Source organism: Tarenaya hassleriana, unplaced genomic scaffold, assembly GCF_000463585.1.
Source record: "Tarenaya hassleriana unplaced genomic scaffold, ASM46358v1 Cleome23, whole genome shotgun sequence".
Lineage (NCBI taxonomy): Eukaryota > Viridiplantae > Streptophyta > Magnoliopsida > Brassicales > Cleomaceae > Tarenaya > Tarenaya hassleriana.
Window position 1 is genome coordinate 1,706,657 of NW_010965625.1, and position 12,302 is coordinate 1,718,958.

A 12,302-nucleotide genomic window follows, 5' to 3' on the forward strand; every position below is an offset into this window, starting at 1 on the left:
AAGCCCAGGGAGATGACAAAACTATACTTGTTTAAATCAAAAGAGCAGACATGGAAACAGCTCCCACGTTCTTCTCTCTCTCTCTCTCTCTAAAAGCTATAAACAAAATAAATATTTTTTTTTCTTTCAAGTAATAAACAAACAAGTATTTATGTCTCCAAGGAATAAATATATTCTTTTTCCTCTTTGCGATCCTCCATAAATTCTCTCATCTCCATGCCCTAACCCTCTCCCCCCTTCTCCATAGTTCAAGTGCAAAGTTTCCTTCTTCCAAAGCTTGCTTTGAGCTGTCATCATGGTTGGTTTCTTCACAATCCTTTCTTCTCTTTAAGCATACATACATACATACATACATACATACATACATACATACATATCAATAGTTAATCTCTCATTTTCATTTTTTTTCCATCGAAAATTTTGAAATTGTCAACCCTTATCTTTGTAGAAGGTGAAAGAATAGTTTCGCTATATAAATGTTCATCGCACAATTTGAATCATCGATCATCAAACAATTTCATATGCTATCGCCTTTTTTTTTTTGTCTGAAACGCGTGGTGTTAGAGAATTCAGAAGCCTGCATGGTTGGATGCACTCTACACGCAGAATTTCTTCGCGCCATGTTCGTATCATGAGACGGCCAAGAAGAACGAGAAGAACGTGTGTTGCCTCGACTGCTGCATCAGTCTATGCCCTCATTGCGTACCCTCCCACCGATTTCACAGACTCCTTCAGATTCGCCGGTATGTTTACCACGACGTCGTTCGGCTCGAAGATCTCGAAAATCTCATCGACTGCTCTAATGTCCAGGTCTCCCCTCTAAAATCTATATATATCACGTGTATGTATACGTGTGTATGAATGTTTTGAGCGGATTATTGGATTAAGAATGATGGGTTCGGGCTGAATTTCGGATATATATATACACATGTATGTATAGGCTTATACAATAAACAGTTCAAAGGTGGTGTTCATCAAGAAGAGACCACAGAACAGGCAGTTCAAAGGAGCTGGGAACTACTGCACTTCTTGTGACAGAAGTCTCCAAGAACCTTTCATTCATTGCTCCTTGGGTTGTAAGGTATATATGTTAATCTACCTCTAGTTATTTTTTATCCATTAAATCTCCAATTTCTCCTGAGAATTATAAGTTATATATATATGTAGGTAAAATACATTTTATCCGCATATATAATAATCAAGAAAATTCAAAACAATTATATGTGTTTGATATTTGGCATGAGAATTCCATAAAGATGATGAAGATTCATCATGTGTATGTGTGTGTGTATGTATATGTGTATGTTTTAATTAGGTTGTATATAGGAACTGCACACATGATAGAAAACAAAGATTTGTAAACAAATTAAAAATAAATGGGGACAATATTGTAAGCAAAATTGGTCAGAAGGAGATCATGTTTTTCTACAAATAAAACTGCAACTTGCTCTCTTAAACCTGCTCAAAGTAGAAACACAAGTAGCACAACCATTGATTAAATTAATTAAAAAACGATTAAATATATAAATTATGAATAAACTTAGCACCTATAAATAGAATACTTCTTCCTATCCTGTCAAGTTGGACTTAAAATATGGGGTAGATATTTTGGGGTTATTTTAAATTTAGATTTTGTGGTTTTAGAGAGAGAAAAAAAATATAGTCATTAACGATTCTGTTTTAAAATTTTTTTTTGAGATCTTGTTATTTTTATATATTTGTTTATGGTGCAATTAGAGTTCATTGAAATTGGTCTAAAAATGATATTCAATCGCATTTAGTTCAAATAAAGCTATATGTAGTTTTATTTTGTTCTTTTGTGTTTTGCATACATTTTCTCTTCATCATAAATTGGGCTAAATACAAAAAAAAAATCATATTTGTTTTGTTCTTCCTTTTTTTTTTTTTTACAAGGTGGACTTTGTGCTAAAACGTTACAAGGACCTAACACCATTCCTAAAGCCATGCCACGCTTTAACCCTAGGCCCCGACTACATCATCCCTCAAGACGTCGGACTCGACGACGATGAAGGCGACCCCGACTCCTCAGACGCCGCCGTGGACCCCATGGGGCCCGCGAGCTGGTCCTCCTCCGACAACAATTACCCTCACGACAAGAACATAGTGAGGAAGAAGAGAAGTGGGTTCTACGTTTGCGGCAAATCGGCGGGTAACAGTTACAAGGCGGTGAGCGATGATGACGTCAGCGACATCTCCACTTGCATCAGCCGACGCAAAGGCATTCCTCACCGGTCACCTTTGTGTTAATTAGGAAAAACATCTTTTTTGTTTACTAAATATTTCGTTATATATATATATATTTAATGGAATGAATGGCCTTAGCAATAAAAAGTTTACATTTGATTAATCTCTATTTCTCTTAGAGATGAACTCGAAACGGGCCGAATCTAAATTGTAAGAACAAATCGAATCGAAACGAACGAGAGTTACGGGATTTATTACATGTTCGGAATGCCCAACGAATTCAATTGAAAAATTGGGTTGAAAATTTATAATTATTTTCAGGCATTGTTATTAATTTGTTAAATCTATTAGTAGCATAGTGTTGTTTAGGTTTGCCTTTATACAATAGTACTCTACCTTGCAACTTTCTTGGAGATGTGTTTGTGTTTCAGACCATAACGCGTTCACACAATTGAGATCTGTTAATGCAATGAAAGAGCATCAAGCGAAGATTCAATATCTAGAAGATCTCAAGCAAAAAGGAAACAGGTCAATGTGAAGAAATGGAAGGAACAACCAGTAAGGGAATGACTTGTAAGAGAAAAAGAAACATGCCATTGAAGAAAAATGGAAAGATCAAGTAAAAGGAATAAAGTCCAAGAAAAAGGAAAAGAAGATATTGAGCAAAATATTGGAAACAAGAAGAGGAGCTATGCATAAATACAAGACGTGAGAGATATAGAAAGGTATCCCAACATAATAGAAAAAGAGAGTAAAGAGCAAACGAGCTGGAGAATCATAGGTGTGGGAAACACGGGTGAGTGATACTTGAGAGAGAGTGAAGTTCATCTGAGGGAGAGCCTTCAAAAACAGGCGAACCGCTCAAAGGGCCTAGACGAGTCTAGGGTTACACGGGGTATGCGAGGCACACATAGTGTATGGACTGATAGAATTTATGTTGTAAGGGGGAACAAACTCAGGGGGAGTTGTGTTCTTGGGATGGATTATGCTCGAACAAAAAAGAGTTGTAATTCATGTTCTTTACAAATGAATAGAATCAGTTGGGAAATTTTTGAAAGCAATATCGTGTGAGTTTACTTTTTCAATTGGTATCAGAGCAGGTCACTGATCGTAGGAATTGTTCCTCTCATATCGGTGTTAAGATCCAGTCTCACACAATGTATGGATTCAAGGAGATTCAGACAGTAAAGATGTCTACGATGCTTGACTCGGAGAATTACAGCCATTGGAAGGTCAAAATCAGTGCGTTTATACGTGGTATGGATGAAGATGCGTGGAATACAGTAATAAACGAATGAATGCCTCCCACTGAAGTAATAGATGGAGTTGAAAGGATCAAAGCAAAAGCCAGATGGACAACCCAAGAAAAAAGGAGCTCTGCTTTAAATCAAAAGGCTTTATCAATCATCTTCAGCACTGTATGTCATGAAGAATTCACTCAAATTCAAGGATGTCAAACAACAAAAGAGGCATGGGACACTCTAGAACTCATCTATGAAGGTACGTCTAAAGTAAAAAGAAACAGATTGGATATGATTGATTATCAGTTTGAGCATTTAAGGATGGAAAAGAACGAGGGTGTCAAAGAGTTTTGTGGAAAGTTGAGCGCTTTGTCAAATGAAGCAAGTGTACTTGGAAGGAAGTTCAATGACGAGAAGCTTGTGAAGAAACTTCTCAATAGTTTACCAGCTAAGTATCACTCTCAAATCTTGGTTTTCGAAGGTACGAATAACTTAGATACTGTAAGTTTCAAAGAAGCTGTAGGCACCTTTGCAGCACATGAGTTAAGGATGCAACTTATGAGTGGAAGATCAAGTACACCTCACAATCTGGGAGTTGCACTTCACGTACCAGAAACATCTTCTCCAAAACAAAGAGTGAGTTCATCTTTCAAGGATAAAGAATTATTAGAGGATTCTTTAAAAGATGAGATGTCACGTTTTATTAAGAAGTTTGACAGATTCTTCAACACAAGAAGGGAAGCTTTGCAAACGGATGATAAACGTTTTGGCAAATGTTTGGAGTGCAATGGAACTGGACATGAGAGAGCGCAATGTCCAAGTATTATCAAGAGGGAAAGTCTGTTGAAGAAGTTGAGTGAGGTTCAATGCTTTGAGTGCAAGGGATTTGGGCATACCAAGATGGAATGTGTCAAGAAGAAGGGAAAATCACGTATCATTCATGAGGAGGAGGAAACTGGGTCGGACAGTGACGATGAAGAATTGTCTAACCTCATTGCATTTTTTGGACTTATTGAAGAAGGAGAATAAACACTGGAAGATGATTCAAGTGATGATGAAGAGGTAACTGAGGATGACTTGTTCAATGAGATGACCAAACTCGTTCGAATGAATAGGTATCTGCTGGATGAGAAGAAGCAGCTGGAGAAGGAATTAAAAAATACTCAGATCCAGCTGACATCTACTCAGCATCAACTGTCCCAAAAAGAAGAAGAAACTTCACTCATGAGATGTCAAATTGAAGAGACCAAGAAAAATCTTCATCTTCTTGGAAGTGGAACTGGTAAGTTGGATCATCTACTTGGATAGGGAAGGGGTGCACGAGATCAATCAGGGCTTGGATATGTAGGAAAGGAGGAATATCACCCAGCATTCGTATCCGGAGGAAATCTTAAACGAGAAGTACCTGACTTGGTACGAAGTACTTTTGGCGCCGTCAGAAATACTCCAAAAGTTAAAGTGGATCTACGAACCTCTCGAGAGCAAAAAGAGTGCAGAAACTGCTATTACTGTGGGAAGAGAGAACATATTCGAAGGAATTGCTATTATCTACGACAGAAAAGGAACTCTAATTGGTACGTTCATTCGAATTTGAATCACTCTTATTTGTCTCATCCTTCGAAGAATTTTAGGTGGATCCGTAAATCCGATGTGTCATGCAATGTTGCATGTACGTCTGAACAAACGAGTGGAGATGGTGTCTGGTATTTGGATAGCGGGTGTTCAAGACACATGATAGGACGTCAGAAGCAGTTGACGGATGTTGAAGTAGGTTTGACAAGTAACAATGTCACATTCGGAGATGGAAAACAAGGGAAGATCATTGGTAAAGGAACTCTGGAATGTGGTGGAGTATCCAAGCTGATGGATGTTAAGGTCGTACAGGGCTTAAAGGCTAATTTGATCAGCATAAGTCAACTATGTGATAATGACATGGAGGTGAAGTTCACAAAGGATGCGTGCTTGGTGACCAATACGGATAACAAGTGTATTTTAACTGGACAGAGGACATCAAGCAATTGCTACACATGGGTTGACAACCAGATTTTCAGAAACTCTCTCAAGGATCCAAAGACACGAGCCTAGAATTGAGCAATCAAAAGCTCAAGTATGGTTTTGAATTTATGCTTATACACAGGGGGAGAAAAGACTCGAAAGGTATGTGATCATACACATAGGGGGAGAGATGATACAAGAGGAGAATGATCAGAAAGGTGTATGGTTGAAGATGGTGAGCGAATATGCATGGTTGAAATCGTTGAGGATGATATCAAGGAGCCAAGTGGATGAATGTGTATTCAAGCATAAGTGTGTATAAGCATAAAGTCAAAAAGGGGGAGAATGTTAATGCAATGAAAGAGTATCAAGCGAAGATTCAATATCTAGAAGATCTTAAGCAAAAAGGAAACAGGTCAATGTGAAGAAATGGAAGGAACAACCAGTAAGGGAATGACTTGTAAGAGAAAAAGAAACATGCCATTGAAGAAAAATGGAAAGATCAAGCAAAAGAAATAAAATCCAAGAAAAAGGAAAAGAAGATATTGAGCAAAATATTGGAAACAAGAAGAGGAGCTATGCATAAATACAAGACGTGAGAGATATAGAAAGGTATCCCAACATAATAGAAAAAGAGAGTAAAGAGCAAACGAGCTGGAGAATCATAGGTGTGAGAAACAAGGGTGAGTGATACTTGAGAGAGAGTGAAGTGCATCTGAGGGAGAGCCTTTAAAAATAGGCGAACCGCTCAAAGGGCCTAGACGAGTCTAGGGTTACACGGGGTATGCGAGGCACACATAGTGTATGGGCTGATAGAATTTATGTTGTAAGGGAGAACAAACTCAGGGGGAGTTGTGTTCTTGGGATGGATTAGGCTCGAACAAAAAAGAGTTGTAATTCATGTTCTTTACAAATGAATAGAATCAGTTGGGAAATTTTTGAAAACAATATCGTGTGAGTTTACTTTTTCAAGATCTATTAGGAAGATCGTTTTCTCATGTAATAACATGTCATGTTACTAATTCAACAAGGTCAAGTATTATATCTACGACTAAAATTAATTAAAATCTACATATATGTATATAAAAATTCAGTGGAAACCAAAGCCTAATCTTCACTTATTTATGTAACAAAATCGGCAATCTGTCAATATCACTTATTTATAAACAAGCTGTCTTTCTTTAAAACATATGTTTTAGGAAATTATATCAATTTGAATACGGTTGAAATATGATTATGTGGGCATCTGCATTGCATTGTAATTTTTGTAATGGAATATAACCTAACCAAATCTAACCGAAACTGAAATGGCCGCTTTAACACACGTGTCACTGTTTCGTTGGTCAGACTACGTGGATTTATGAAAGGTGTATCGCAGCTGAAACAAGGCTACGAACGTCGTCGTTTACTCGTCGTCGTCGTCTTCTTCCTTCTTCCGCTGGTGGTGTTTCTGAAGCTCCAATTCTGCAGTTTGTTATGATCTATCGAAGAAAAATGGCAACTCCGAAGATCTTGCTTTGTCTCGTGATAGTTTCGTTGTCTCTTAGCATCCATGTCTGTGCCGATCAGATCTTCCCAGCTCATCTAGGTGATTCTTTTCTTGCCCTTTTCTCTTCCCTTCGTTTTAGTTCGTTCTTTAATTTCTCTTTCAGTTTCGATTCGCCGCATCAAATATGATCTGGGTTCACCGTTTGATCCTCTTCTCTGTCCAAAAAGCGTCGGTGTTCTTTCCTTCTCGATATTGACCGTGTTCTGCCATTCGAATGTTCTTTAATCGCTTTTGTTAGGGCTTTGCTTTGAAATTTCATCTCTTTATTACACTTTTTTCTGTAATGGGCAAGCCAGATTTTTCGATTTCATATAGAATTTGAATATATAGTTACAGAGAAGCTGTTGTTTAGGAACAGAGAGCATTTTGCCCGAACAAGGAAAGAGTTGGTCCCAGATGTTTGAGGTTTTAGGATTTTCCTGCAATTTCCATAGCTATGGTTGGTTGAAGATTTTGTCAGCAATGCCAGTTGCCACTCTCTCTATGTCGGATAAGCTTCTGTGAATGTATATACATATAATAATGAGAGAAGGGATGTTGTTTACATCACCATCAAGTTGGTCTGCCATAATTCGATATTCTAAAGCTAGAGAAACTAAGTGATGTCGATCTGTTCGGTTTCTATGTCTGCTAGCTCTTTGAGATCTTAGGCTGAGAAGTATTTTGGAGTGGCATAGTTCTGTAGTGTCATCCTTCTCATGCTGAGCCATGGTGAAAGCCGAACCGTGTTTCCGCTGAAGTGTTTTCTTCTTAGTGACTCTTTGGTGTGATTCGATCTTTGCATCATCAGCTGCTTGTGATTATCTTGTTCTTATGGTCTTCAACGCTGTCAAACAGCTGGAACGTTCAGCCGAAGCAATCGTGAACCGAAGTACAAAATTGAATTCTTCCCTGAAGATGCGCCGTTTTACCCGGTAATCAGTCTTACCTCTCTTGAGTGTTAGGTCTATTAGACGCTTACCCATTTTCCTTCCCAACTTGACGAGATAGACACTTTCAGGAAAATCATGCTGTACATGCTCCTAATTTGAATCTGTTAACTCTAATAATGATGAAACAATCATGTACATGTGCATTGTCAAATCACTTGCCCTCTAAAGATCCTTTTTTTGATTATCTGATTCCTCGAATTGGACAACTATCATGTTGTGCTTCTTTGTTCTTTCCTTTTGTTTGTTATGTATTCTCGTTAGTCAGCCTCACCAAGAAATGAGGCATCATCCGTTAATATTTGAATCACTTGTTTCTTTGTAGGACGATGACCAGGAATCTATGGTTATGCTTGATAAGCATGGACGAAAGCATTTATGTTACTTACCTAAGGAGGAAAAAGAAAAGAGCGATTGGACCTCTTCCCATCAAAATGTTAGTAATGTGATCATGGAAACTGAAAAACCCGTCAAACTAAAGACTCCGGATGAATTGCTTCAACCGCTGAGTGATAAATGCCTTCTCAGAGTACGGATTTACATTGACCTGTTTATATTGACAACTAAGATACACTACCGTGAAATTTGGTGCTTATGAACCTCGTGTGGATGTGCAGCAAGAGGGTTGGTGGTCCTACGAGTTTTGCCATCTAAGGTCGGTAAGGCAATTACATATTGAGGATGATAATAAGGTATATCACTGCTCTCTCTGTAACTTTATGTGAAGTAGAATTTCTCTTGTTACTTCCGACTATTCGTATCTTGTTTATCATCATATTGGATCAGATGCCCAATTTCTGGTTCGAGTTTTATTCGTGTTGATAATCATCTTCTGATTTGGGTTTATGTAGTTTGCAGTTTGAATAAACCCATATGTATTCTGCCTCTGCAGGTTGTCCAAGAGTTCATCTTGGGAAATTTCGATGCAGACGCAACCGCTGCTTTTAACGAAAATCTACCAGAAGCTTCTACAATGAAAGATCCTCGTTCAAGCGATGCATCACTGAGGTACAAACCCAGATATCATTTGCCGATTTGTTTAAACGCTGCATCTCCGTAATCAATCTCCTGTGGCATTATGCAGGTATCACTCCCACCTCTTCACCAATGGAACCATCTGTGACCTTACAGGCAAGCCTCGAGAAATCGAGGTATGGAAAACAAAAGACTTTATTAAACGCATAGTAGCAGCTCCTCCCGTGATCGGGTTTGTGATTTGTTCCTTGTAATCGCTGAACACAGGTGAGGTTCGTGTGCGCTGAAACGAGGGCAATGGTGACTTCCATGACCGAACTTTCCACTTGCAAGTATGCGCTTACAGTTCAGTGTCCAACCTTGTGCAAGCATCCGTAAGTTCTCTCCCTCCTTCGGGTTAACTTGAAAAGATCCATCATAAAACCATTCGAATTCTGCAGCCACATGAAACAATTATCAATACATAGTGTTTCGTATCGGCCAAGATCCTTTCTAATATACAGTTTGATAAGTAAGGACTAAACCTCCGCTCTCGAGCTGTAGGGTTCATGCTCATATCGAATTGTTTTAGAATCTTGAAAGAACCGATCACGAGTTTATATGAACATCAATTGCTTTTCTTTCGGTGAGATTGCAGGCTGTTCCAGCAAGAGAAACCGGTGTGGCATACGATTCACTGCAATGCAGTTGCAGCAGGGGAAGACGATGCTGCTACAGCTACAAGAACAGAGGAGGAACGACAGCATCTGGACGAGGAACCCACCAAGATGATTACAGATTCTTGAGAAGTAAACCCTTCTTTTGTCTTTTGATCCCCACATTGTGTCTGTGCACTCAGCCATCAAAGCTTTCTCGCAATGGAAACTTCATTAGAATGTTGCTTGACAAGTAAAATTAAAACGCTAGATTTCAATTTCTAAATTTATTTTTATAGTATAGATTAACAAAATTAATTTGATCCAAATTACATTTACTGAATTTTTAAAAAATAAAAAAAGAATATTTCATAGGATATCTGTTTTTCACATACGCAACAAAATGCCGAACAGCCAATTTTACTGTCCGAGGCCACTGGGACTCTGGGATAGCCATGACCCGAGACGCCGGAAAACCCCTTGGGAACGCCATATCGCCGGCGACCGAGAAAACAGATTTACCCAAAACCACCGGAAAGTGCAGAAAACGAAAACCCGAATCAGACCCAACAAGCAAAACCGACGATCGGAGTCCGTACGCGAAGCTCCTCTCCGAACCGCTCCTCCGCCGCCTATCTGCCGCCGCCACCGCGGCCGACTCCTTCCTCCGCCGCAACGATCTCCTCCTTCTCCCTTCTCAGTGTCTCTCCCTCGAAGCCCTCCTCTCGTCTCTGCCCATCTCTCCCTCGCCTTCCTCCTCGTTCTCCTCCACCGCGTGGTTCCATCGCTTCCTCTCCTCCGCATCCTCAGACGACGGCGATCCACGGTGGCATCATTGCTTCCGCATGTCTCGGCCGACGTTCCTCCGCCTCCTATCGTCCCTCTCTCCTCCGCCGGAAGAGCACGCTCTCGCCGCCGCGATTTTCCGCCTCGCTCATGGCGCTTCCTACAAGTCCGTCGCTCGCCGATTCGGCTTCAGCTCTTCCGCCGACGCTTCCCGCGCTTTTTACACCGTGTGCAAGCTCATCAACGAGAAACTAGGGGAAATCAACAAAGACGACCCAAAACCCGATTTCTCGCCTCGCTCGCTCCTTAATTGCTGCGGCGTTCTAGGGTTTGCGAGATTCGAAATCGACGGAGAGCTTCTCGGGCCAAATGGATCGATTCTTGTCCAAGCATTGGTCGATTCCACCGGTAGATTCGTCGATATCTCCGCCGGATGGCCGAGCACAATCAAGCCCGAAACCATTTTCCGGCAGACCAAGCTGTTCTCGGTTATGGAGGCAGAATCTCGAAGCTTCCTGAACGGTCCTTCGCACAAACTGGGTAATGGAGTCTATGTACCTCAGTACATTGTGGGTGATTCTCGTTTTCCTCTATTACCATGGCTTATGACTCCTTATAGCTCATCTTCGAACGAGGAAGAGGATAGTTTCGAATCTTGTCGTAGTGAATTCAACAATGCACATAAGGCTGTAGTTCGTAAGGCGGGCACTGCGTTCGCCAGTGTTAGAGATAGGTGGCGAATTCTCGACAGGAAATGGAAGCAAGAAATGGTTGAGTTTCTACCTTTCGTGATCACAACCTGTTGCTTGTTGCATAACTTTCTGGTGAGTTGCGGAGAGAATGCGCCTGATAACAATGCCGGTGATAGCGGTTGGATGTGGATGAGGGACGACGAGGAAGAAGAGGAGGAGACTCGAGAATTCAGAGAAGAAGATCTTGACGCGAGGAGAATCAGGGATGCAATTGCTGAGAACTTGAGCCGGGTGTGTTCGAGAAGGTAAACTTTTAAATCTAACAAGCTCGCGTTTTTATGATCGATCGTTTATATCGTATGATGATCCCGCCTTTCACGTTTCGGTAAGTTATATGCGGAAATTAAGACCGTGTTTTTATCGAACTTTTGCGGGTCTGGCGTTGAGAATGCATGTAGATAACCAAATTTATGTTGAATGAAAATGAGGACGTATATAAGTCAATGGTGAAGGATGGATAGTGTGAAGATTTTAGGGGGGAAAAGGTTCGGGCCTCATATCCAGCCCAAAGCCCAGTAGGCCCGAAGCCCCTTTGGCCCGAGACTCGAAAGCACGAAACTTAACGAATCTATATTTTTAGGTCCGAATTCCTTTTTTTTCGAACTCAGACCAGACTTCGGGTTTCGGGCTTGTTTGGCATCCCTATATGTTGATAGTATACAAAGGGATAATAGTTATCCTTTGAGATGTTTCGGTTATAGAAATCGAGTGACAAGAACTGTTCCCACCGTAGAATTTTGTGTATTTGTGAGAGTGTTCATGGCTTTGAGAAAGAAGGAACCGAGAGATTATTATTATTAGAAATGGTCAGTTTTTTTTTTGTTAGAGTGGGAAATACCAATTGCTATCCTTCGGACGCGATGGTAGGGTAAACCCATGACCACGTATACGAGTCCGCAACACACACGTGGAAGGTAAATCAGCCGTAACTGACGGACAAATAGTTGAACCTCCAAACTCTCGGTAAGTTGATCATGTTTCTTACTACCTCATGATGGGGTTTCATCAAATGGTCAGTTTTTTTTGTTCCAATACAATGGAATCTGCACAGCATTGATTACACAGCACATGAATGGAATCTATGGCAAGAATCATGTTCGAACATTCTTGATTGATTCCAATCTGTTAGATTTCTTGCGATTTGATCTAAATGATGTTTCAAACGGCTATCTGCTGGTCTTTGGGTGTCCAAATATGGAAACAAGTTTGTAGCTTCTTGTCATTGTTTTTTCCCT

The 12,302-nt window shown here is 40.2% G+C and overlaps 3 protein-coding genes across 4 annotated transcripts; all 3 read left to right on the forward strand.

The window, feature by feature from the left end:
- Nucleotides 1-227: 227 nt before the first annotated feature.
- LOC104815289 lies at nt 228-2,330 on the forward strand. Of its 2 annotated transcripts, none has more exons than XM_010543627.1 (4): nt 228-298; nt 565-810; nt 941-1,081; nt 1,915-2,330. In XM_010543627.1, the coding sequence occupies exons 1-4, from the start codon at nt 296-298 to the stop codon at nt 2,266-2,268; spliced, it is 744 nt and encodes a 247-aa protein (XP_010541929.1). In that variant the 5' UTR covers nt 228-295; the 3' UTR covers nt 2,269-2,330. The 2 variants fall into 2 exon arrangements, with proteins under 2 accessions (XP_010541929.1, XP_010541930.1); XM_010543628.1 differs by having other exon boundaries at nt 260-298; nt 574-810.
- Nucleotides 2,331-6,829: 4,499 nt separating this feature from the next.
- Nucleotides 6,830-9,807, forward strand: LOC104815290 (protein OS-9 homolog). Its single transcript, XM_010543629.1, has 8 exons — nt 6,830-7,029; nt 7,828-7,904; nt 8,245-8,448; nt 8,537-8,611; nt 8,812-8,927; nt 9,004-9,070; nt 9,162-9,268; nt 9,532-9,807. Exons 1-8 carry the CDS (start codon nt 6,918-6,920, stop codon nt 9,677-9,679), a joined length of 906 nt encoding a protein of 301 aa, XP_010541931.1. The 5' UTR covers nt 6,830-6,917; the 3' UTR covers nt 9,680-9,807.
- A 69-nt stretch (nt 9,808-9,876) lies between these two features.
- Nucleotides 9,877-11,351, forward strand: LOC104815291 (putative nuclease HARBI1). Its single transcript, XM_010543631.1, has one exon. It carries the CDS (start codon nt 9,985-9,987, stop codon nt 11,314-11,316), a length of 1,332 nt encoding a protein of 443 aa, XP_010541933.1. The 5' UTR covers nt 9,877-9,984; the 3' UTR covers nt 11,317-11,351.
- The last annotated feature ends 951 nt before the right edge of the window (nt 11,352-12,302 follow it).